The sequence below is a fragment of the Oncorhynchus gorbuscha genome, linkage group LG24 (genome assembly GCF_021184085.1).
Source record: "Oncorhynchus gorbuscha isolate QuinsamMale2020 ecotype Even-year linkage group LG24, OgorEven_v1.0, whole genome shotgun sequence".
Classification (NCBI taxonomy): Eukaryota; Metazoa; Chordata; class Actinopteri; order Salmoniformes; family Salmonidae; genus Oncorhynchus; species Oncorhynchus gorbuscha.
Window position 1 is genome coordinate 30,115,109 of NC_060196.1, and position 27,607 is coordinate 30,142,715.

General features: G+C 43.3%; 1 protein-coding gene and 1 non-coding gene across 2 annotated transcripts; one reads left to right on the forward strand and one right to left on the reverse strand.

Moving 5' to 3' along the window:
• Positions 1 to 3,312: 3,312 nt before the first annotated feature.
• Positions 3,313 to 27,151, forward strand: LOC124012358 (BOLA class I histocompatibility antigen, alpha chain BL3-7-like). The gene is given in 9 exon segments (XM_046325888.1): positions 3,313 to 3,472; positions 7,188 to 7,330; positions 7,332 to 7,446; positions 22,176 to 22,454; positions 22,842 to 23,123; positions 23,358 to 23,462; positions 23,770 to 23,787; positions 25,844 to 25,921; positions 26,046 to 27,151. Coding segments are annotated over 8 exon segments (1,050 nt in total). The 5' UTR covers positions 3,313 to 3,414; the 3' UTR covers positions 25,894 to 25,921; positions 26,046 to 27,151.
• On the reverse strand, positions 14,569 to 14,642 carry trnaa-ugc. The gene has a single exon. It is a non-coding gene; the product is annotated as a tRNA-Ala (tRNA).
• Positions 27,152 to 27,607: the final 456 nt, after the last annotated feature.

Sequence of the window (27,607 nt, forward strand, 5' to 3'; positions counted from 1 at the left end):
GTTCGTCTTCCCTCCCCCCTCCCGTCCTTGTCGAGAGCGCACCTATTTACAAGGTACATAAGATCATGGACATGCGTTCTCGGGACGGGGTCACCAATACTTAGTGGATTGGGAGGGTTACGGTCCTGAGGAGAGGAGTTGGGTTCCGTCTCGGGACGTGCTGGACCGTTCACTCATTGATGATTTCCTCCGTTGCCGCCAGGATTCCTCCTCGAGTGCGCCAGGAGGCGCTCGGTGAGTGGGGGGTACTGTCATGTTTTGTCATTTATTATCTTGTCTTGTCCCTGTGCTTCCCATTCTATTCGTTTCCCTCTGCTGGTCTTATTAGGTTCTTTCCCTCTTTCTATCCCTCTCTCTCCCCCTCCCTCTCTCACTCTCTCGCTCTCTCTTCTCTCTATCGTTCCGTTCCTGCTCCCAGCTGTTCCTATTCCCCTAATCAATCATTTAGTCTTCCCACACCTGTTCCCGATCCTTTCCCCTGATTAGAGTCCCTATTTCTTCCTTTGTGTTCCGTTCCTGTCCTGTCGGTTCCTTGTCTAGAATTCACCGTGCTGTGTTTGTGTATCGCCCTGTCGTGTCGTGTTTTCCTCAGATGCTGCGTGGTGAGCAGGTGTCTGAGTCTGTCTGGTTCAAGTGCCTTCCCGAGGCAACCTGCTGTTCACCTGCTGTTCAAGATCGAGTCTCCAGTTTGTCCTCGTCATTTCGAGTGAAAGTTGTGTTTTTTGTTTGTATTTACTTTACTGGATTAAAGACTCTGTTTTCGCCAAGTCGCTTTTGGGTCCTCTTTCACCTGCATGACAAAGATAGGGAACAGGTGTGACAAGACTAAATGATTGAGTAGGAGAATGAGGAACAGCTGGGAGCAGGAACGGAACGATAGAGAGGAGAGAGAGGGAGGGAGAGAGAAAAAAGGAACGAACCTAATAAGACCAGCAGGGGGAAACGAACAGAAGGGAAAGCATAATGACAAGACAATATAAGACAAAACATGACACATGTAGTAACCAGAAAAGTGTGAAACAAATCTAAATATATTTTATATTTGAAATTCTTCAACTAGCCACCCTTTGCCTTGATGGCAGCTTTGCACACTCTTGGCATTCTCTCAGCTTCAGCTGGGATGCTTTTTCAACAGTCTTGAAGGAGTTCCCACACATGTTGAGCACTTGTTGGCTGCTTTTCCTTCACTCTACAGTCCGACTCATCCCAAACCATCTCAATTGGGTTAAGGTTGGGAGATTGTGGAGGTCAGGTCATCTGATGCAGCACTCCATCACTCTCCTTCTTGGTCAAATAGCCCTTACACAGGCTGGAGGTGTGTTGGGTCATTGTCCTGTTGAAAGACAAATGATAGTCACACTAAGTCCAAACCAGATGGGATGGTGTATCACTGCAGAATGCTGTGGTAGCCATGCTGGTTAAGTGTGGTTGGAACCAAAAATCTCCAATTTGGACTCCAGACCAAAGGACACATTTCCACCAGTCTAATGTCTATTGCTTGTGTTTCTTTTCTTTTCTTTTTTCTTTTTTAAACTTTTTTAATTGAATATTGGAAAGATACAATAGACTTGCAGTGAAGCCGCTCAACAACTACATCATACCAACAGATTCCTATTCAGAGCAACACACAGAAGCATCCAGGGTCAATGCCCTGCTCAAGGGTACGTTGACCGATCTACCACCAGGCCAAAAAACGTGAACCCAAACCCTCCAAGATCCCCCCCACAGTTCCTCAATAGCTGTCCCTCAACCATTCGAGACCCCTTCCGCAGCCCCCCCCCCCAGGAAGAAAAAATAATAATAAAAAATACAATTATTTCCATTCCCCACTCCAAAGAACCCCCCCCAATGCTGTAATCAATTGGTTGTACTCTTGGATTGAGCAGACCTTTCTGTACAATTCTGTTAACTCCATGAAGGACATAACTCTACCATTCCAATTTATAATATCATTTAAGAACAAAATACCCTTTTCAAGCATCTTTCCCATAAATACAGGTGTTTTATCAACCATCACATTTGAGTTCAGCCATAATATGTGTTGTAATATTTGTTCTATTTTTTCAGGGGGATGAAATTTAAATTGTAGCCAGCTCTGAAATGCTTGTTTGAAAAATAGAGATATTTTGAAAAAAGTATCATTTTCAATTAATCGAAAATGAGATATGGCAATCTGCACAAAGGCAAAAAGGCCATTTTAAAACAATTGATGAATGAGTGAAGCTTTTAGAGAGAGGTTTAGTGCTGTTATATTTAATGATCTCAACCCACCCAATTCATATTCATCATATAGATAGGCTCGTTTTATTTCGTCTGGTTTAGCGTCCCAGATAAAGCTAAATATTTTTTGCTCATATGATTTGAAAAACAAATCACCAGGAGTAGGCAGCGCCATAAGTAAGTGTGTAAACTGACATATGGAGTTAATCAGGACAATTTTTCCATAAATAAACAGGCATTTACCTCTAGATGGTTGCAGGATCTTGTTTATTTTTACAAGTTTTCTATAGAAATTCATTGTGGAGAGCTTATGTGTTGTGATATTTTTTTGCTCGTGTTTCTTGGCCGAAGCAAGTCTCTTCTTCTTATTGGTGTCCTCTAGTAGTGGTTTCCTTGCAGCAATTCAATTCAAGCAGTCTCCTCTGAACAGTTGATGTTGAAATGTGCCTGTTACTTGAACTCTGTGAAGCATTTAATTTGGGCTGCAATTTCTGAGGCTGGTAGCTCTAATGAACTTGTCCTCTGCAGCAGAGGTAACTCTGGGTCTTCCTTTCCTGTGGCGGTCCTCATGAGAGACAGTTTCATCATAGCACTTGATGGTTGTTGCGACTGCACTTGAAGAAACTTTCAAAGCTCTTTAAATGTTCATTATTGACTGACCTTCAATGTCTTAAAGTAATGATGGACTGTCATTTCTTAGCTTATTTGAGCTGTTGCCATAATATGGACTTATGATTCCATATGTGTTATTTCATAGTGTTGATGTCTTCACTATTATTTTACAATGTAAAAACTAGTAAAATAAAGAAAAAGCCTTGAATGAGTAGGCTTCTAAACTTTTGACCGGTAGTGTACATTATCTTGAGTTGCAGTAAACCATCAAAGTTAATCGTAAAAATATATAGACCCCCAGCCCCAGGCCCAATGAGAGCACTATTTTTGGCTGAATGGTTTACTGACAACACACAACTTACTTTCAGTTTCGTAAGTGAACCTTTGCTGCTCAGTTCCGACCGGATTCTATTGACGCTTGAGCTGGCTAAATTATCATTGGCTCAAAAAACGACATACAAGCGCACTATAAATTGATGCGAAAAAAAACGTCACCACAGTCGTTCCTTACTACTGAAGTGGGTAACGCAGTGAGAGAATCTGAATATAATATCTATTGGAGATAACACATACTTCGTCAACATGAAGGGTATTATCTTGCTGGTGCTGGGAATAGGCCTTCTTCATACAGCATCTGCTGGTCAGTATAAAGTTATTTTAGATTTTACGTAAATATATTTCGTTTATGTAGGTAATTTATTTAAGGACTATCGTTATGCTGATATTAATTATACTGGATTTGAGCAATGAAGTCTTGTATATACTTCCTCAGAGCCAGATGAACTCGTAGATATAATTTTTATGTCTGCATGCAGTTTGAAGGACGTTGCTAACTAGCGTTAGTTAGCGCAATGAGTGGAAGTCTAAGGCTACAGATAGTCATTGCGCTAACTAACGCTAGTTAGCTCGTAAAACTACCTTCATTCTAACTTCATTCGTACGTAGGTCTACGTTCTTTATTCCGATACAAAAAAATATGATTGATGGATTTATGCAATATGGTAATTATAAATAAAATAAAATGTAGATCTGTAGGAGTTTTGGATATTCAAAATCACATTTGGGGCTGCCACCAACATTTTTTTTAACCTTTTATTTAACTTGGCAAGTTAGTTAAGAACAAAACTCATATTTAAAATGACGACATACCCCGGCAAAACCCTCCCCTAAGGAAGCTGGCATAATTGTTCTCCTGCCTGTGGGAATCCCAGCAAATTGTGATACTAGCGGGGTTCGAACCATACACTGCAGTGCCTTATGCCGCTGCGCCACTCGAGCTTCTTTTTTGAATAGTGTTGAATTTACGGGAATGGAAAAACCTGAAGATTTGCTGTCCATTAAGTTACGTGACTCCCCCTGTCCTGCCAAGTAATACCTTGATATGACTTTTCCCTCACCTAACTGACCAGATGATAGTGGGTTGGTACTAGATAAAGTGTTCACCTGAATGTAATAAGCCTATGAGGGGTGCAATCACGGCCCGGGAATGTGTACTGTATTTTTAATATTTTTAAGTTACAGTATGTTCAGTTTCAGTTCCTATATTTTTGTGATGAAGGTGAAGATGTAGGATATTATGAAAGTACATCAATTTGGCCTGCAAGGAAAATAACTTGGCATGTTATTTTGCAGTAACATCCTCAAGGTGGCAGTATAATACCAGAAATAAATGTACTCTGCTGTCTCTTACAGAAGCAAGCATCCCTTTGCCTCTCAAATCAAATTTGTCACATGCGCCGAATTCAACAGTTGTAGACTTTAGCGTGAAATGCTTATTAAGAGCCCTTTCCCAACGATGCAGAGTTAGATTCAAATAATAATACAAGTTAGATATGAACATTTTAAATAAAACACAAGAGGAATGAAATACACAAGAATGAGTCTATATACAGGGAGTACCAGTACCATGTCGATGCACAGAGAGAGGTACGAGGTAGTTGAGGTAGATATGTACATATAGGCAGGGTAACGTGACTAGGCATCAGGATAGATAATATATATATATATAAATAGTAGCGTTGGCATATATGATGAACATGAAAGTGGGTGGTTGTGTGTTGAAGGTAAAAAATATTTCATTATTTTCTTGAACAAGACAGTTAACCCACTGTTCCTAGGACATCGTTGTAAATAAGAATTTGTTCTTAACTGACTTGCCTAGTAAAATGTAATTGGTCAGACCTGGGCAGAAAATTGTTCTATTTTGTAGTTTATTTGAAAACGTTTAAAATACTCAAGGTTGTCAATTATACTTTATATAGTTTCAACTAAAAGGTAACTATTTTCATAGATATTCAAATACATGTCTCAGGAAAAAAATAATATTTGATAGTATTTTGAATACCTCTCAGAAAACAATTTGAATATATGCAAGTTATTTGAAAATATATATATATTTATTTGGTGTGTGTGTGTGTGTGTGTGGCGTCAGTATGTCTGTGTGTTATGTGTGTGCATAAGTAATGTATGTGCGTTTGTGTGAGCGTGTGTGGGTGGATAGAGACTTGTGAGTGTGCATAGAGTCAGTGCAAGATAGGTTCAATGCAGATAGTCCAGGTAAGGATTTGAAGCTCTCTCAGAGCCTGTTGGTTAGAGAACCGATGCTCCTGTACTGCTTGCTGGTCTGTAGCGGAGAGAACATTCTATGGCTTAGGTGGCTGAAGTCTTTTCGGGCCTTCCACTGACATCTGTGATGTACGGAGACACGGGGCGATAGTAATTTAAGGTTCCTTGGAGTTTCTGGAGAACAGGGATAATGGTGGTCAGCTTGAAATATGTTGGGATTACAGACTGGGACAAGGAGAAGTTGAAAATGTCTGCGAAGACCCTTGCCAGTTAGTCTGCGCATGCTCTGAGAATGTGCCCTGGTATTCCGTCTGGCCCAGCAGCCTTCAATCAAACAATCAAATGTATTTATAAAGCCCTTCTTACATCAGCTGATGTCACAAAGTGCTGTACATAAACTCAGCCTAAAACCCCAAACAGCAAGCAATGCAGGTGTAGAAGCACGGTGGCTAGGAAAAACTCCCTAGAAAGGCCAGAACCTAGGAAGAAACCTAGAGGGGAACCAGACTATGAGGGGTGGCCAGTCCTCTTCCAGGTGAAGATTATAACAGAACATGGCCAAGAAATAATAATAATCACAGTGGTTGTCGAGGGTGCAACTGGAGTAAATGTCAGTTGACTTTTCATAGCCGATCATTGAGAGTATCTCTACCACTCCTGCTGTCTCTAGAGAGTTGAAAACAGCAGGTCTGGGACAGGTAGCACGTCCGGTGAACAGGTCAGGGTTCCATAGCCACAGGCAGAACAGTTGAAACTGGAGCAGCAGCACGGCCAGGTGAGAGAGAGAGAGAGAGAGAGAGAGAGAGAGAGAGAGAGAGAGAGAGAGAGAGAGAGAGAGAGAGAGAGAGAGAGAGAGAATCGGCCTATAGCTTGCTCAGTGACAACAGTGGGGTGCTACTGACATAATCAGAAAGAGGCTAAACAGTCAATTCTGCCAGCTTTAAGAAACAGATTTGAACATTTACCTTCCTCTCTGAATATGATGTCAGTGTCTTCCCACAGTACTGTGACCATTGACCCCTGGACTACAAAAATCAAGAAAATGTTCATGTGTTTTTGCAGTTTTCTCACTTTAATTAAATATAATCAGCTAATAGTCTATCATAGAAGTCTATTTTGATCCCGTATTACATTTAGCGGAGTCTGCACTGAATCAAATAGTATAGATCACTTGGTAGTTCCTATCAGGGGATGAATACAGTATAAGGTTGAATGTAAATGTGCTAAAAAGTAGTGCCATCTTATCTATTAGTCTTACAGTGATAGTGGTCTTGGGCCTGAGTTATTATCAGTGTAAGTCTGACACATTCGTTCCGAACATGAACACACATACTGTACATTTGGAAGGGATACCGTGCTTTCACTTTCACTTTTCACAGGTAATGAATTCACAGAAATATCTGCTGTGAATGTCACATTGTTCCATTTCAGAATACTTTTCTTAATGTTCAGTGTCTCCATCTATATATCAGACACTGATTCCAGATAATTATCTTGATAAAACGTTGTTGTCTGATACACAACACGTGTAATATCTTGGTGTTACACGGTGTCTTAGCAACTTTCCTTTTAAAAATGTCATCCTGCAGTATAACAAAAACACCTATTTTGGTAAAAAAGTAAAAGTGTTCAAAGTAATATGTAATAAACAACCAGTTTATTTAACAGTAGTGTGGAGGAAACTAAAATTGTGAATATAGAAAAATGTAAACCTCAGTTTTGCGTATATGGCTTTGAAAAATGATTGTCTGTTCAGAATTCAACATTAACATTTAATTTCTTTCCTCTAGTGACTCACTCCCTGAAGTATTTCTACACCACATCTTCTGAAGTTCCCAACTTCCCAGAGTTCGTGGTTGTGGGGATGGTGGATGGTGTTCAGATGGTTCACTATGACAGCAACAGCCAGAGAGCAGTGCCCAAACAGGACTGGAAACAAGGCAGCAGACCCACAGTACTGGGAGAGGAACACTGGGAATTGCAAGGGTACCCAGCAGACTTTCAAAGCCAACATCGATATTTTAAAGCAGCGTTTTAACCAAAGTGGAGGTAAATCTTTCATCTTTACTTCATCTGATCAGTTGCGCTTGTGTTTGTGCTTCTAAACTATCAAAACGGGCACTTCCTTATTCTAGGAGACAAGAATTACACAGGATTAGAGAAGTGATCGCTAAAAGTTACAGATCTAGAATATCAGGGATGTACAGAACCGCTCCTCCCGTCCTGTTTCTGTTTTCTCCACACACTTACCACACAGCATCATTTGCTGACATCAGTATTTCAAAGCATCTAGCATGGTCTCCTTTGTTTCTCTGCTTATGTTTACTGTGTGTATGGTCCCAATTCTTTCTCCTGGACACCAGCACAGCATTCATTTTATTACTACTGTGTACTGTTTTAAGTGTGTGAGGTACAGAGGACAATGACCATACCACTACTGTAAATGGCATCGAACTATAAGCATGCCATCTTTATGCTTGTATGGCATTGGTAAGGTCACTCTCCAATCACCTGTGTGGCAGGTTGGTGAATGTCAGATGTCAATGTGATTTCTCTTTGAGATACTTGTGTAGATTTAATTTGACAGTCATTACTTCAGCGAGTCCCTCTAGTCTGATCTGTGGGGCTTCTGTGTGTGTGTGTGTGTGTGTGTGTGTGTGTGTGTGTGTGTGTGTGTGTGTGTGTGTGTGTGTGTGTGTGTGTGTGTGTGTGTGTGTGTGTGTGTGTGTGTGTGTGTGTGTGTGTGTGTGTGTGTGTGTGTGTGTGTGTGTGTGTGTGTGTGTGTGTGTGTGTGTGTGTGTGTGTGTGTACCCAGCTGTGTCCCCCACAGTAGAGCTGTAGTCTCCTCAGCCTCCCTGAGTGTCTCTCTGATCTGATGGGACTGTAAAGCTGTAGTCTCCTCAGCCTCCCTGAGTGTCTCTCTGATCTGATGGGACTGTAAAGCTGTAGTCTCCTCAGCCTCCCTGAGTGTCTCTCTGATCTGATGGGACTGTAGAGCTGTAGTCTCCTCAGCCTCCCCGAGTGTCTCTCTGATCTGATGGGACTGTAGAGCTGTAGTCTCCTCAGCCTCCGTGAGTGTCTCTCTGATCTGATGGGACAGTAGAGAGAAGCAGAGGAGCAGAACATGGTGATGATGATGGTGATAGTGATGATGGTGATAGTGATGATGATATTGATAGTGATGATGATAGTGATGATGATAGTGGTGATGTGTGTTTAGTCTTCTCTGCTCTAATGGACCAAAGCTCCCAGTGACTCCCTGTGGACTCTGCTGCTGGAGCTGATCAGGCCTCTCACAGGAGGGAACTCTACTAGGACTGACCCCATTTAGTCAACTGGTTGATTGTTTGGTCGCTAGGCTGTTGGTCGACTGAGATTTCTTTAGTGGAACAGTTGCAAATTGTTCGTTTTTTTGCACGGTGCACACGCCATTTTCTGATTTGCTCTTATCTCCGTAGACTAATCCATTAAGGTGATGATGGCACAGTCCTTCAAAGACATGCTACTGAAATTGGATATGTTTCTATTATATAAGAATAACGGTGCAACACTAATAAAAGTTATATTATTTTATATCAAATGTGCTTTCACCCACGTTGGTAGTTGTCGCTGTCCGCGGTCCTGAAAGATGATCTACAATGCGCCATTGAATTGGCACCTTTCCCTATATGATGCTATGTGCATAATAGCTAAGTTAACCAGCGTATTGGTGTTGAGAACAATGTGGCGGAGGCAGCATAGAAGTGAGGAGACGAAAGAAAGGTGAGGAGAGAGGAAACTCAACTTAATTAAGTCCGTAATCAACAGCCCAACTGTTAAACGTTCCTGACTTTGTAAATCATCCATATATATCTCCAGAAATAAGACAGATCCTGCTTGTGTTGCCTGGTTGAGTGTTTAATAGCCTACTGATTCCAAGCGTCATGCAACTGCAACATGTCGGATAAAACAGTTTCACAAATGCGGATGTTTTTAATATTTGCTATGCTGTGATAAAGGCATTACTATTTATTTTTCGTTAGAAAGACTGGTATTACTTATACTTGATTTAGTGTTGTTTACTCTGTTTCAAACGGGCAGAAAAATTATATTGTAATCTAACAGCACCTGTTTTGTCGCACAATATGCACGCAGCTCTCACGCCTATACCCTCCTTGATCTTGATCTCCTTCTCACTGTTATTATTTAAGTTATTATTGTGATCATCATTATAATAAGTCATGTTGTTATCATTAGTAGGCTTCGTAGAGTAGTAGCCTTGTATAATACCATAATAACATAATACCGTAACTTCCCAGTCATTCATGCGTTGAAATGCAATCAAGCGTTTTAGTTTTAAAACTAAATAAGAAAGGGAGAATTTAATAATTAGCCTAAACAGTAAATAAACCACAATCCAGGAATGCATGCAGCTGTTTATAGTCTTTGCTATTGTAGTGGTGATTCCCTATGATCAGCCTCTGACACAGGAGAGAGCTGTACAAAACACATCCACAAGAATCATCGGGATGATCTGCAGGACCAGAGGTTGCTAGCACTTAGCCCCATCTCAGCCTATAACAAGGTCAGCTCTGTAGTCACTTAGCCCCATCTCAGCCTATAACAAGGTCAGCTCTGTAGTCTCTTAGCCCCATCTCAGCCTATAACAAGGTCAGCTCTGTAGTCTCTTAGCCCCATCTCAGCCTATAACAAGGTCAGCTCTGTAGTCACTTGCCCCAGCTCAGCCTATAACAAGTACAGCTCTGTAGTCACTTAGCCCCATCTCAGCCCCATCTCAGCCTATAACAAGGTCAGCTCTGTAGTCACTTAGCCCCATCTCAGCCTATAACAAGGTCAGCTCTGTAGTCACTTAGCCCCATCTCAGCCTATAACAAGGTCAGCTCTGTAGTCACTTAGCCCCATCTCAGCCTATAACAAGGTCAGCTCTGTAGTCACTTAGCCCCATCTCAGCCTATAACAAGGTCAGCTCTGTAGTCTCTTAGCCCCATCTCAGCCTATAACAAGGTCAGCTCTGTAGTCACTTAGCCCCATCTCAGCCTATAACAAGGTCAGCTCTGTAGTCACTTAGCCCCATCTCAGCCTATAACAAGGTCAGCTCTGAAGTCGTCCAAGGCAGCATCCTGTAGCATGGAGCGTGTCAGTCCTGCGTGTCTCATGTAGATGGGGTGGGCAGTAACAGCAGGGCAGCCAATCTTTCCCGGGTTGTCACCACCTTCTCCAAAGGGACCGCCAGAGACCCACACCAATCGGGTCCCAGCGGTGTGGGGTCCATCTACAAAACTGTCGTCATCAGTGGGGGCAATGGCCTATGGAGCATCGCTGCCAATCAGCAACTCTACGCCGGCCCCAATACGACCCTGCTGTACATAGTCAGACAACATACACACATGCCCCTGTTTCACACAGTCCACAATTTTGAGTCTTTTTTTTTCATTATACATCTGTCAATATCTTAAATGTTCTGCGGATATCTTCAGTAAACATCTTCTCAGAGCAGTTGTTCTGGGAGAGAACGTTGTTCTCCACATCCTTTACAGTCCGTCTTCATCTCACGCAGCCCATTCAGCAGAATGTTTATTCAACGTTCAGTGTTAAGTGTTAAGATAATACAGAGCCAAATACTCTGTTCTAATGCTCAGAAATGAAGCGTCGACATATCGGATAGCATTTCCCTATGAAACACTGGCTCCACTTCCTATTCCACAACGCTGCAATTGACGAAACAGGGTTCAACTCGCACCGCGCAGCACAAGAGTGAAGATCACGTACCAATGTCCTTTTGGTGAGCGACGGTGCGGAGGATTTGGCTCCTGGATTCTTCTCGTTTCTCCGGGAAATGTTTGCCACGACCCTTGTTGGTTGTCGTAGGCACAGCAGGAGTGATTCCAATAATCTGACGTGCTGCATGCAAAGATCCATTAGTCCAGTTTACAACGAGAGTTAAGTTCTTACTGTTGTAGTGGCGATTCCCTATGATCAGCCTCTGACACAGGAGAGAGCTGTACACAACGCGTCCACGAGAATCAGCTTTCCCAAACGTTACTCTTTTAGGGTGAAGTTCCTATTTATTGCTCATATCTAATATAAGTAGCTCTAATACACATGTTCCTGTAGAAAAGGTGCAGAGAGATGCTTCTTTCAGCTGTGTCTGTGATACGGTAACAACTGTATGTCGTCTACTCTCTCCTGTACCAACCCTTCCTGGTCACCTGTCCTAGCTATACACATGTGACCAGTGACCCATGACCGCAACATATAGTCCCCTCTATTGTACAAAACAGGTTAAAATAGCCCTTGACAGACAACATACACACAACACATAAACAGGACAAAACGGCTCCTACAGCTGTAATAAAGGCTTTATATTTATATATATTAGACTCTCTGGTACACTTATCACTTATTTAGTGTTGTTTACAATGTTCCACACGGTCAGAAAACATGATATTGTAATGTAACAGCACCTGTTTGTCACCCGTCACACAGTGCTTTCTCCTAGACCCTCCTTTTATGTGATCTCCAGTAGTTTCCACCCATCTGACTTCCCGTTTCCCTCCTGAGCAACCAGTAAACATTCCCCCGTTTCCAGTTGATTTTTTTCCGTCCTCCGCATCCTTTTAGTTGTGTTGCGGTGTTGGGTGTTTGTTCTAACCAGTGTGTTGATGTGATTATGAAAGGCTATAGATCCGGCCCTATTGGTCACGTGCATGCGATGCGTACACGCGTCACGTGAAGAGAGCGAGGGTTGAGGGAACAGGGAATGTTTTTCCTAAACAAATTAGGGATTTCGGTTTCAACTTCTCCGAGTCCGAGAAACAAGTTCGAAACTACACGGCTGTAATTGTGTAGCAGCTTCAGCGCGGACAACGACGATAAACGCTTGCTTGCTGTGGTGCCTGTTCGCTGCAGCAGGGAGGAGAGAGCGACAACGTGCGCCAGTCACAGTCACTCGCTGTCATTTTTAACACAGCGTAGACCTCCTGAGTAATTTGTTTGTCAAACAGTATTTCATCAAACAGTCTATATATAGAAAAATACACGTTTTGACAAAGAACAGACGACTCTCGTTGACCAAGATTTTGTTTTGTCAGGGAGCAGTCCTACTCTACACACTCACACACGCCCACCCACACACTCAGGATCTGGGGATAACACACACACACTTTATTGCTCCAGTAGACTCACGTTATTGAGAGATCATCTTCCTCATGTGAGTCTCTCCATCTCTCTCTCCTGTTGTTCCTGACTGAAAAGAGGATCCTCTCTCACTTCCTCTATTTATCTCTGACATCATCACTAGAGGACAGTCTCCATTTATCAACAGGGTTTTATTCATTGACACACCTCACTGAAAACTACAGTCTTATATAACATCCATTAGTTAGAATAACACTACTGTACTGAACACGACGTGCATCTTCAACACAGTAGATAGAACCAAGCCAACATCAGCTGGTGTAGAATAGATCCACACTCTCTGAGTCTCCTCATCAACTCTCTCTGTCTCCGTGGTGAAGGTGTGAGTGACATCATCACACTGTAGAGGTCTGAGCTGATCTGTTTTATTCCAGTCTGGTTGAACAACTAACACATGATGATAGAGATCCCACTGGCAGACTGAATCTGGAGGACAGATGGAGCCGTTGATTTACTGTGTTGGTGTTTGTGTGTGTGTTATCCACACAGCCCAGCTGTGTGCGCCCCCCTACAGTGGTTCCTCGTTTAAAAGTAGCTTCATACTGCAGCACAGCTTGCAGGGTGCTGGGGTACGGTACAGCATGTCACAGTGCTTGACGTTAGAGTATTCTGCTGTCAGCCGTTGTTGCCGTTAATGCTCGTTGAAACCTCCAGCGGGCGTCTTTGAAGCCTCCAGCGGGCGTCTTTGAAACCTCCAGCGGGCGTCTTTGAAACCTCCAGCGGGCGTCTTTGAAACCTCCAGCGGGCGTGTTTGAAACCTCCAGCGGGCGTGTTTGAAACCTCCAGCGGGCGTCTTTGAAATCTCCAGCGGGCGTCTTTGAAACCTCCAGCGGGCTTCTTTGAAACCTCCAGCGGGCATCTTTGAGGGCGTCTTCATAAAGCTTTGCTTACTTCCTCAAGTAATCCTACAGAGGTCCATGCAGGCCAGACGTTTTGATCCCTATACCCTATCAGAGGTCTATGCAGGCCAGACGTTTTGATCCCTATACCCTATCAGAGGTCTATGCAGGCCAGACGTTTTGATTCCTATACCCTATCAGAGGTCTATGCAGGCCAGACGTTTTGATTCCTATACCCTAACAGAGGTCCATGCAGGCCAGACGTTTTGATTCCTATACCCTATCAGAGGTCCATGCAGGCCAGACGTTTTGATTCCTATACCCTTTCAGAGGTCCATGCAGGCCAGACGTTTTGATCCCTATACCCTATCAGAGGTCCATGCAGGCCAGACGTTTTGATTCCTATACCCTATCAGAGGTCCATGCAGGCCAGACGTTTTGATTCCTATACCCTAACAGAGGTCCATGCAGGCCAGACGTTTTGATTCCTATACCCTATCGGAGGTCCATGCAGGCCAGACGTTTTGATTCCTATACCCTATCAGAGGTCCATGCAGGCCAGACGTTTTGATTCCTATACCCTATCAGAGGTCCATGCAGGCCAGACGTTTTGATTCCTATACCCTATCGGAGGTCCATGCAGGCCAGACGTTTTGATTCCTATACCCTATCAGAGGTCCATGCAGGCCAGACGTTTTGATTCCTACACCCTATCAGAGGTCCATGCAGGCCAGACGTTTTGATTCCTATACCCTATCTGAAAGAGCATAACAACGTAATGAATTTCCTTGACATGAAGCAACCCATAGCCTCAGCTACTACAGCACAGAAATACATCTTAAAACACGCTATTCTGTTCTTTTGAAATAAATAGTCTTAGTATCATGTTTAGTCTTTTATGATATTAATCTTAATGTAGGCCTACTGCTGGAGTGTAAGATACACGTGTTTGGGTAAATCCAGGGACAGGTGGGTTCAAGGTTTTGATTGTATTGACGTGGAGCTGTAGGACTGTTTTACTGCAGCTGTCTGAACATAACTTACATACCGGCCTGAAGGCCTGCGTCAACATACTGGACCTCAATCAATCATTCATGGAGTTGTGCTCATCATCACCCCAGGTGGCACACATACTGGTCCCGCGTGGGAGTCAAACCCACAACCCTGGCGTTGCAAGCACCATGCTCTACCAACTGAGCTACACGGGACTGGACTAGCCTTTTAGTGACTTTGTTTTGTGGGTGAAATGAAGAGAGAAGATTCATGTTAATGTCTCGTTTATGAGGATATTGCTACACCGTCAAGTTGTTAAAAGAACTCCAGCACCGAGAAGAGAAAAGGAGCCGTGAATAACGGTAAATCAACCGGCAACATGTCGGCTAAACCAGGAACCAATTCAACTGTTATTAATCTTGGCTGTGCTAAAGACTTTAAAACCTTTTCTGTTAGAATAGACCAAATGGGATTGATTCTAATTTGTTAGTCGGTTATTCTTGTGTTTGTTGCGTTCCCACAGTTAGAAATGCTCGGAGAACAGATGAATAACGCGCTCCGTAATGAGCAGGCAGAGCTTGCTCCTCCTACCCTCCTTGATCTCCGTCTTCACGTCATTCTCATTAGTAGATAAACATCCATTAATACATCTCAAGTCCCTAAAAATAGAAATCAACTTGGCAAGAGACGTCCTGCTAATAGCCCATCGTGGGTGGAGGGATTGTTGCCTCTGCCGGTCTGAAGTGGACTTCCAGAGCTCACTGGTGTGCCTGGCATTGTGACTCCCATCTCGTTCCTCGCCCTCTTCAACGCCCCATTCTCCGTCAATGCCGCCTGGCTCTGGACCAATGCATCAGCTGTGGCCCGTGTCTCTGCCCTCCGAGAATGTTTCTCTCTCTCTCCGCTGGTCTGCCTTCGATGACTCGATCTCCGTCTTCAAAGTTTGAGCCTGATCCGTGTGCACCTTCATCAGAGGAGCGGAGTGGTACCGCCCTGAGCCCCCATCGATTACAGTGGGCTATGATAGAAACAGCAGGTCAATGATGAATTACAAGCGGCGATAAACACTCTCTACTCCTACACACAAATGCTGTGTACAGAAACACATTTTAAGAATCTAGCAAAACGCACCTCTTTCTTGGCAACCATGTGTTTTTGGGGTGCGCCCCGTTGTTCAGCCCTTTGTCCACTGATCTCCACGGGACGGTTGTCGGCATGGTTGTATGCTCTGCAAACACACGTTTCACGTTTTTAAGTGTACAATTATTGATTTTATTACACAGTATGCCTATACATTGATAGGCTATTTTCTTGTATAGAAAATGCACTGAAATCAAAATACCCTTTTAGTTTCAGTGATCCTCTCAGCTCCGGCTCATTTTCAAGTCCTCTGGTGGTTACGGTCCTAAACCCTGGAACGGGTAGCACCACAGAAAGAAGCTGGCTCGCTGAAAACTATGTCCATTCGGTCTGTTCTCTTTGGTCGCAATGAAACAATTCTGAGTTAAACAGATGATTTTTGAATGGTAACTGTGTTAAGGGTGGAGTTTGGGGCGGGATGAGGAGTACTGGAAAGGTGTGACTCTAGGTTACGATAGGCCATCAGTCTACAGCAGACCTCCCACTGTCCTCACTGGGATGATGCTGTTACACATAATGTAGCGTCACGACCAGGATCTCTATTCAGTGAAGTCAGCCGATTTTGGGCTTTCAGGAGGAATGGAAACGTTTCCAAAATACTATTAGACTTGGGGGGGATTACGGTCACGGACAGTGCTATTCTCGCAAACTCTATCGTCAGACTCCTGTGTTACATCGTCCAGTTACAGCTTCTTCTGACAAAGTAGAAACAAAAAGAAAAGTGTATTTTTTTTGAGTGTGCTCGCGCGGGACAGAGGAAGAGGAATTCTTACGCTGTTGTTTTTAAATTCAATCACTCTCTTCTTCTTCGTCCTCATCATTCAGTTCACTCAAATTCACTTGTAATACATTTTGTCTCTCCCGTTCAACAACTCCAAATGGCTTCTGCATGTGCTTCACAGGGATAACTTTGACATAACATGATATAGGTTCATGAAATAATCAACCCTCTACACACTCACCTGTCACCCTCAGGACCTGGGGGTCACACACACGTACAGCTCCAGTAGGCTGACACTAGAGCCTATTACCCTGAGAGAGAATGAAAAAAAGCGACCCGGCTCTACGTATATGACTAGTTTGTGACTCACCGATTCTGCCCCACGGTTCGAGGGGAATAGGGGATAGCCGAGGGTGACGGGGGGGGGTGTTGTAGAGAGTTTCCCTGAGAGGCCTGATCAGCTCCAGCAGCCGATCCCACAGGGAGTCACTGGGAGCAGTCCCAAGAGTTAACACACGGGAACTTGATTCACACACAGGAGAACATGACCACGGGGGTGAAACGTGGGAACGGTAGTGGTTCTGTAATGGACAGAAACAGAGGGAATGAATACACACATACCCAATGACTACAGCAGGGCACAAAGGCAGAGATACAGAATGTTACAGAATACAGCAGTAATGACTGTATAGATTGCGTATGCCACCTGCAGAGTATTACAGCACACAGTAAACTCACGAGGGGCAACATGCAATAGACAACAGTAGTAACTAACTATGAAGAACGATATACACACGTCACAACTCACTTCGGGCAGCACTCCAACCCATCCAGAGATATGAGGGAGTCCAGTTGTTGACGGGCAGAGACAGAGATGTTGCTCTCTGCCACTGCTTGGGAGAGACTGACAGTATTGTGACGGGGAGATGTCCAGCCCCCTAGTAACCTCCCTAGCAACCTATCAGGGCACAGGTCATTCAGGTCGGAGAGAGTTTGAGAGGCAGGTTTATGGGACCCTCTCGATCAGTGTTTCTCAGGTGGTTTTGCCTGCAGACCCAAATTTGACAGTGACAATTGAGTCGCGACCCAATATGGACTGTCGATGATTACCTTTTGTAATGTTGTGTTGCAGCTGCCTTCCTGGGAAAGCTTCACTTGTAAAATAGACTGTCTCAGTTATTGTTGTAAAGAAAGTCATTACACAGCCATGTTAACTAGGAAGACATTTATTATCAGTTCAGGAGAATGAGCCATTTTTTTTTGTAACAGTATTTTGATTGGAATTTCACAATTTTCACCCATATTAAGAGATACAACAACAGAGACAAAGCAACAAAAAAACAGCACTCACTTACACATACCTACGCATATATATATATATATACATATACATACACACATATACATGCATATACACACATGCATATACACATATATACGCGTACACACATACATACCACACACACCCATACATACGTACACCATTTTCCTCTTCCCGCTCGGGGCTTCTCTCACCCCATCCCCATCATTGCGTCTCTCAATACATACATGTTAAACAAACTTACAAACAGAAATTAAACAAAACAAAAAAGCTCAGTTTAGAATGAGCCATTTAATTAGGAGGCCAGTTCAGGAGTGGGGTGTAATACATGATCAGACTCAGAACATCAAAACCAGTCCAATAATGTCAATGAACAGTAACACATACCAGTGTTTAAAGTAGAGAAAACAACCATCATCAGGAATTCTTAATCCTCAATTACCATGGGAATAGTTTCACAAGCTTGAAATGTCTTTTTAAAGGTGTACGTTTTTAACCCGTTCAATGAAATGTCATATGAATGTCAGAGCTAATTAACCATAGTAATTAACATAGTGAACAATAACTAATTCACCTGTTTATTTATTGTGTGTGTGTGTGTGTTTGTGTGTGTTTGTGTGTCTGAGACCTATCGTGGGGGGGGGGGGGTTTCTGCTGTTTGATAAGTTCACTGAAGTCTGAGGAGATGGTTGACAGGCCAACTTGGAGGTCATGCTGGCTGCCCAGTTTGTTTCTGCTTTTAGTTTTCAGCACGGCCATAGCAGAGGAGCCACTTTCACACAGACAGGTAGTGCTGAACGGCAGCATGATTCATGACAGGCGAGAGCAGGATACTCTCCCATTACGCTGCAGCAGAACTGTGGCGGTGTCATTTCCCGGGAAGCGCATGCTCAGTCCGCCATCAAATGACAGCACCATCAGCAGATCCTTTTCGTTGCCTGGCAACGTGACGCTTCCCATCTCCACTCGAAAGTGGTTACCTGTCCAGTCATCTAGTCCCACTGGTCTCCTACAGGAAGTGGTCGCTCTCCTCCGGGAAGTAGTCGCAAAACTCTCCCAGCAGCTTGACCAAGATGATGTTTAAGGGTTTTTCTTCAGTGTGACGCGGTGCGCTATGTTGATCGGATTCTGAATCTCTACATCAGCATTGGAAAACATGATTTGCCCAAACGGTAAGCTTCATCTTGAAGGATTCCACTTTGTCCCTCTGTTCAAATCGATTGCGCCCCCCTCCCTTTGCATTGACACGTTGAGAGAATTCAGATGATCAGAAATATCCGCCAGCGACCTGCGCGAGCCGTTCCTCACAATGGAAATGTCCGAAGCTCATAAAAGCGACTCAACAGTTTACCCCTGGAGCGCCAGCGGACCCCTGCATGATAAAGCACCTGCTGGTGCTCGCTCTCCATATCCCTGCAGAAGGCCTGGAAACACCTGCTGGTGCTCGCTCTCCATATCCCTGCAGAAGGCCTGGAAACACCTGCTGGTGCTCGCTCTCCATATCCCTGCAGAAGGCCTGGAATCACCTGCTGGTGCTCGCTCTCCATATCCCTGCAGAAGGCCTGGAAACACCTGCTGGTGCTCGCTCTCCATATCCCTGCAGAAGGCCTGGAAACACCTGCTGGTGCTCGCTCTCCATATCCCTGCAGAAGGCCTGGAATCACCTGCTTAACCTGGAACTCTTTTTGATATAGTTGACACACTTGATCACATTGTGGAGGGTGGTGTGGAGCTCAGGCACCATGTCCTTCGCCGCCAAAGCCTCCCTGTGTAGGAAGCAGTGGTTAAACATCTCACTCGGTGCTCTCTCCACGATCCACTTTACTACCCCGGAGTGCTTTCCCATCATGGCAGCTGCCCCATCAGTGGTCACACCGACGCACCCATCCCAGGCCAGTCCCAAAGAGCCCAGGTACACATCCACTGTGTTAAAGACAGCCTCTGGCCAGTCCCACGGAGCCCAGGTACATATTAAAGACAGCCTCTGCAGTGGTGGTGGTGGGCAAATCAGCAGTCCTCCATGTTGTTATCCCAGACGTGTCTGACATAGACCATTAGAATGGCATGGTTAGCCACATCTGTGGATTCATCCGGCTGCAGTGTCTGACATAGACCCATTAGAATGGCATGGATAGCCACATCTGTGGATTCATCCGGCTGCAGTGTCTGACATAGACCCATTAGAATGGCATGGATAGCCACATCTGTGGATTCATCCGGCTGCAGTGTCTGACATAGACCATTAGAATGGCATGGATAGCCACATCTGTGGATTCATCCGGCTGCAGTGCGTAATGGCCATTTGCACTGATGCTCTCTGATGTCTGGCGTGTTTTGTCCTCAGACACGTCCAGGATTCTCCTCCTCGCGGTGTCATTGGATAGGGGGTGTGGTTTGAAGTGTGTTGGCGGCTGACACTCCCACGGGTTCAGTGCACATATCAATCGCAGCAGGGAGAATGAGATCCTCTGCGCTGGTGTGGGGTTTTTGTTGCACTTAGCAATACGCTGGATGACGAGGTATGAAGGTGCAAAGTGCCTTTTCTTCTACCGTTCAGACGTTGTTCAATGAATCGTGTTCAAGGCCTCCGGATACTGACATTTCCTTTAAATAAAAAAAGTCAGCTGTCTTATCTTTGTGGCTTGTATCTTGGTGCCCAGATGCCTTTTCATGTTGGAGAGTTTCATGCTCTCATTAGCTAACAGCTGGTTGCATAGGATCCTCTGCGGTCTACACTCATCCTGACTGTCTTCTATATATGTAAAACCATATTTGATGAAGTCGGGGGCGGCGTTCTCTCTTCTGACGGGGACCGGTGTTGTCTGCCTTGTTGGTTGACGTTGGAAGCAGCAGTAGATGAAGAGGAGAGCTGCTCGTTTTTAAAATGTGACTCTGACAGCAAGCCGACATGAGTTAAATGACAGCTGACTATCCACATGTGCAATGCCTGCAGAACACGTCTGCATAGTTATCTGTCAATCAGAAGATCTGTATTATCTGATTGGACGGGTCACATTTCAAGCTAAACAATGTTGCAGAACAACGTTTTCATTGGATCAGTGTGTCAAGTCAAATGTTTATTGGTCACATACACGTATTTAGCGGATGTTATTGGGCGTGTAGCGAAATGTTTGTGTGTGTGTGTGTTGAGAAATCTGTAATTTCATTGGCTCAGTGTGTGTGTGGCGAGAACGTTACTGTATTGGTCAGTGAGTGAGTGCAACGTGAAAACCCTCAGAGTCTGAGCGTAGCTAATCGTTTCACCACTACAGACACACTGCATCTGTTAAGTCAGCAACAATAAGCGGTGCAGCGGTATCCTGTCAAAATAAAAGTTTTGGTGCGGCGGTTATCTTTCAAAATAATGTTTTTAAAATTGTATTATTTTTTATTAATTATTATTATTAAGATCACTGATTTGTGTTGTGTTTTATTACTTATTATTGCATAATAAGTCTTGAGGCCCCTTAAAATCCTCCCATGGGGGTCACGACCCCCCAGTTGAGAATCACTGCTCTAGACTGTCCGGCTCCAGTCCTGGGGGGATGGGTAGGGAGTGTGCAGCTCCAGGTTGTGAGGTGCTGATAACAATCACCAGCAGGGAATTAGTAACAGTTAATCTTCCTCATGTTAGTCTCTCCATCTCTCTCTCCTGTTGTTCCTGACTGAACAGAGGATCCTCTGTCACTTCCTCTATTTATCTCTGACATCATAACTAGAGGACAGTCTGAGGCGCCACTGCAGCCTGGGGTTCGATCCCAGTGTCCCAACCGGCCGTGACCGGGAGCCCCATAGGACAGTGCACAATTGGCCCCGTGCAAGCTGACCTCGTGTTTCAGTCGAACAGTGTTCCCTCTGACACATTGGTGCGGCTGACATCCGGGGTAAGAAGTAGGCGTACCATGTTTTCTGAGGGTGCATGACTCAACCTTTGCCTCTTCCAAGCCCACTGTTGTGGGTCGGGCCTGGTTAGTACTGGGACGGGAGACCACCTGGGAATACCGTAGTGTAACTAGTGTTACACTACCCAACATAAGCTTGTGTAGACGAGATTCACACACACACCGAGTCTCCACATTAAAAGGTCAAATGGGATGCTTATATTTATGTCGTGTGAAATGGAAATACGTTTTTTGCACTCCCCCTGAGTCAGAGCCAGGGTTCAGCCATTGATAGCTACCCTGGAGCAATTAGGGTTAAGTGTCTTGCTCAAGAGCAGATAGACAGATTTTTCACCAGGTCAGCTCAGGGTTTTGAACTAGCAATCTTTCGGTTCCTGGTCCAACACTCTTAACCTGCCGCACTGTAGGCGATCTGCCACCCATTACTGTAACTTCCTCTGTCTCTGTGGTGAAGGTGTGACATCATCACACAGTAGGGTTCTGAGCTGGTTCTCTTTCTGTTTTTATTACGGTCTGGTTAAATCGTTTTGTTTTCTGTTTAAAGAACTAATAATAAATGATAACGGAGGTCTCACCGTCAGACTGAATCTGGAGAGCAGCCAGAAGAATGCACAGAGTTGATCCTTCTCTGTCTCTCTCTCTCTCTTCCACTCTCTTCCTCTCAGGTGTGCACATTGTCCAGAATATGTTTGGATGTGAGTGGGATGATGAGTCTGGAGCCACAGAGGGGTTTGATCAGCATGGATATGATGGAGAGGATTTCATAGCATTTGACCTGAAAACAACCAAATGGATCGCCCCAACGCCACAGGCAGTCATCACCAAACAAAAGTGGGACAGTAACATAGCTCGAAATGAGCAGACAAAAAACTACTACACCCAGATCTGCATTGAGTGGCTGAAGAAGTATGTGGACTATGGGAAGAGCACTCTGATGAGGACAGGTACAGAGACACATGACATGATGTAACTCTGTGATGTTACTATAATATCATAATGTATTGTATTTTAAGTCATATAAAATGTTACTTTTTATTATTATCTTAATCATTTTGTAATTGAATAGTTTTTTTTCATTAACCTTGCGTCCACAATGCTCTCTGTTATTTTCTCTCCCATCTCTTTTCTCTCCCATCTCTTTTCTCTCCCATCCCGTCTGTCTATTCCCCTCTCCATTTCCTACACTACGCTCTCTCTCTTTCGCTTCCACCCTCTTCTTTTGAACTCATATTCCCTTTTTTTTCTGCCACCCGCTCTGTCATTTTCTCTCTCCATCTCCGTGTGTCTGACTATTCCCTCTATTTATTCCCTCCCCATCCCCTTCTCTCCAGTCTCTCCGTCAGTGTCTCTGTTCCAGAAGAACCCCTCCTCTCCAGTGACCTGCCACGCGACAGGTTTCTACCCCAGTGATGTCATGGTGTCCTGGCAGAAAGACGGACAAGATCACCATGAAGATGTGGAGTATGGAGAGACTCTCCCCAACCATGATGGAACCTTCCAGAAAAGCTCCCACCTGACAGTGACGCCTGAGGACAGGAAGAACAACAAGTATCAGTGTGTGGTTCAAGTCAAGGGTATCAAGGATGACTTCATCAGGGTTCTGCCTGACCAGGGTAAGAGGGAGAGATTCAAATATACACTATACCCAACCTTCCTACTGAATGTGCCCAATATTCTTAATTTCTAAGTTCACTCATCTGTTTAGGGGCGTTACCTTTCTGACTGCATGTTCTCCTTGACCTCCTGACCTTTTATTGACATTGACAAGGATGCTGCTTAGAGTTCATTTTTTATGAAAATGTACCATCTAGTACTATAGTCTGAATGCTCTGTTCTGATGATTACAGATGCCGCCAACATTGTCCCCATCATTGTAGGGGTGGTAGCTCTCCTCCTGGTCATCGTTGCTGTTGTTGTTGGGGTCGTCATTTGGAAGAAGAGGAGCAAGAAAGGTGAGTGAGGAGAGAACGGCCCTTTTATTTTTCCTATGTAGGCGACATTGTCATCTTAGATATTATCAGCAGTGTTTTAGTTAGCTTAGAAGTAGTTTACAATCAAGTGTTGTAGTTAGTGATGGTAGAGGAATGTTTGATTGAATCTGATTCATGTAAATAAAAAGGAATGTTGTATGTGATGTCTGCAGGTAGGATATGCAGTAGAGATACAGGATTCAGAATACTCTCAAACTGATGCTCTCTTATTCCACCAAACCAAGCTGTCAGAGTCAATAATAACATCACGTTCATCTCTGTGTTTCAGGCTTTGTTCCGGCCAGCAGTAAGTGCCTTCCTTCATGTTGTTCTCTATTTTGAAAAGATCACTGATTTGTGTTGTGTTGGACTGTATGATATCCATTTTAGAGTGTGGCTGTGTCTCTTTTCCATGTAGATTCTAATGCTGGTTCAAACTTAGATGTCAATTGATGTAGCTACCTAGTTAATATGGCTGCATTTACTGTGAACCATGCATTTACTGTGAACCATGCATTTACTGTGAACCATGCATTTACTGTGAACCATGCATTTACTGTGAACCATGCATTTACTGTGAACCATGCATTTACTGTGAACCATGCATTTACTGTGAACCATGCATTTACTGTGAACCATGCATTTACTGTGAACCATGTATTTACTGTGAACCATGCATTTACTGTGAACCATGCATTTACTGTGAACCATGCATTTACTGTGAACCATGCATTTACTGTGAACCATGCATTTACTGTGAACCATGCATTTACTGTGAACCATGCATTTACTGTGAACCATGTATTTACTGTGAACCATGCATTTACTGTGAACCATGCATTTACTGTGAACCATGTATTTACTGTGAACCATGCATTTACTGTGAACCATGCATTTACTGTGAACCATGTATTTACTGTGAACCATGTATTTACTGTGAACCATGCATACTGTGAACCATGCATTTACTGTGAACCATGCATTTACTGTGAACCATGTATTTACTGTGAACCATGCATTTACTGTGAACCATGCATTTACTGTGAACCATGCATTTACTGTGAACCATGCATTTACTGTGAACCATGCATTTACTGTGAACCATGCATTTACTGTGAACCATGCATTTACTGTGAACCATGCATTTACTGTGAACCATGCATTTACTGTGAACCATGCATTTACTGTGAACCATGCATTTACTGTGAACCATGCATTTACTGTGAACCATGCATTTACTGTGAACCATGTATTTACTGTGAACCATGCATTTACTGTGAACCATGCATTTACTGTGAACCATGCATTTACTGTGAACCATGCATTTACTGTGAACCATGCATTTACTGTGAACCATGTATTTACTGTGAACCATGCATTTACTGTGAACCATGCATTTACTGTGAACCATGCATTTACTGTGAACCATGCATTTACTGTGAACCATGCATTTACTGTGAACCATGTATTTACTGTGAACCATGCATTTACTGTGAACCATGCATTTACTGTGAACCATGCATTTACTGTGAACCATGCATTTACTGTGAACCATGCATTTACTGTGAACCATGCATTTACTGTGAACCATGTATTTACTGTGAACCATGCATGTACTGTGAACCATGCATTTACTGTGAACCATGCATTTACTGTGAACCATGCATTTACTGTGAACCATGCATTTACTGTGAACCATGCATTTACTGTGAACCATGCATTTACTGTGAACCATGCATTTACTGTGAACCATGCATTTACTGTGAACCATGCATTTACTGTGAACCATGCATTTACTGTGAACCATGTATTTACTGTGAACCATGCATTTACTGTGAACCATGCATTTACTGTGAACCATGCATTTACTGTGAACCATGCATTTACTGTGAACCATGCATTTACTGTGAACCATGCATTTACTGTGAACCATGCATTTACTGTGAACCATGTATTTACTGTGAACCATGCATTTACTGTGAACCATGCATTTACTGTGAACCATGCATTTACTGTGAACCATGTATTTACTGTGAACCATGTATTTACTGTGAACCATGTATTTACTGTGAACCATGTATTTACTGTGAACCATGCATTTACTGTGAACCATGCATTTACTGTGAACCATGCATTTACTGTGAACCATGCATTTACTGTGAACCATGCATTTACTGTGAACCATGCATTTACTGTGAACCATGCATTTACTGTGAACCATGCATTTACTGTGAACCATGCATTTACTGTGAACCATGCATTTACTGTGAACCATGCGTTAGGAACTTGAGAATGAACCTGAACTCATGGATGATCTTTCAATCAGTCTTTTTTCTAATATTGGGGTTTAATTTCTGTTTTAGCTTCCGACACTGACTCTGACAACTCTGGGAGAGCTGCCCAGATGACTTGAGAGACCTCTGCACTTCTGTAACATCAGAGTAAGTCACTTAAGGTCCCCTCGTATTAATGAGCAAACTGATACAACCAACCACTGGTACACAGTCTGACTGTGTATACTGTGTTTATGTGTGTGTGTGACCTCTCTCTTCTTATGTGTTTCAGGAAGGTGTTGAAGAGGAACTTCTCAAGAACATAACACACTTATAATTGCACACACACACACACACACAACACAGGAGGTTGGTGTCACCTTAATTGGGTAGAGCGGGCTTGTGGTAATTGCTAGAGTGGAATGAGTGGAATGGTACCAAATACATCAAACACATGGTTTGATCTACTCCGTTACAGCCATTATTATGAGCTGTCCTCCCCTTCAGAAGCCTCCTGTGACACACACACACTGTAAACACAGATCCATACATCAACGACAAAAATCTGCTGTCAAAAATATTATTTGGTGATTTTCATTTGAACAGTTCTACTTTCATTTAATCTATGGTTTGGCTTTTTAGAGTATTGTTATGTGTTTTTAATTGTTAAATGTTATATTGCCACTGAGGTTTATCTCATTCTTACAGGTATACTAGAATCATTGTTGTGAGATGTTAAATTAAGATTTGAACTTAAATTATTCTACAAATAAAACATACATTTGTTTGATTTTCTTTTAACCGAAGCCTTCAAAACGACCACATTTAAAAGATATTGCTGTAAACCGGAAAAAATGAATCACTTTGTGTGTGTAGCTGCACATGTGTAGGTCTCCACACAAAGCAGTGATCGACCAAATCTAATGCAAGTCCAGAAAACAGCATGGCAAATTTGATCCATTTAAGAGATAGATAATGAAGCAGCAAAACCACAAATTAGAGACCAAATTCATGCCTTCTGTCATAATTCTCTTACACTTTTCAATAAAGTCTACAAAATTTGAATCAAAGTGTCATACTCTGCCTTTTAATAATGTTTGCAGTAAGATATGTTCTAAACAGCAAAGGATTTGAAGTGAAACAAATATCATTTTGTATATGGGTTTAAGAAGAAGTAATATATATTTTGATGATCTGTATGAAAGATGCTGGGGTGGCAGGTAGGTTAGTGGGTTAGTCGGCTAGTGTAGGGCCACTAGCCGACAAGGAAAAAATCTGTCTGTGCCCTTAAGCAAGACACTTAACCCCTATTGCTCCTGTAAATTTCTCTGGGTAACAGCGTCTGATAACTAAAATGTCAAATATAAATGTTTGAATAAATACTTCTTAAAAAAGGGGCATAATCTCTACACTGTATATTTTGTCCTGAACATTACCATATGGTACAGATTAGGATAAATCACTGCTGGTTTTCATTCTCTTCATTCATGCAATTCTCTTTATAACAACCCATTGGGACCTATACTATACTCCCCATGTAACTACTGTATAACACACTGGGACCTATACTATACTCCCCATGTAACTACTGTATAACACACTGGGACCTATACTATACTCCCCATGTAACTACTGTATAACACACTGGGACCTATACTATACTCCCCATGTAACTACTGTATAACACACTGGGACCTATACTATACTCCCCATGTAACTACTGTATAACACACTGGGACCGATACTATACTATACTCCCCATGTAACTACTGTATAACACACTGGGACCTATACTAAACTTCCCATGTAACTACTGTATAACACACTGGGACCTATACTATACTCCCCATGTAA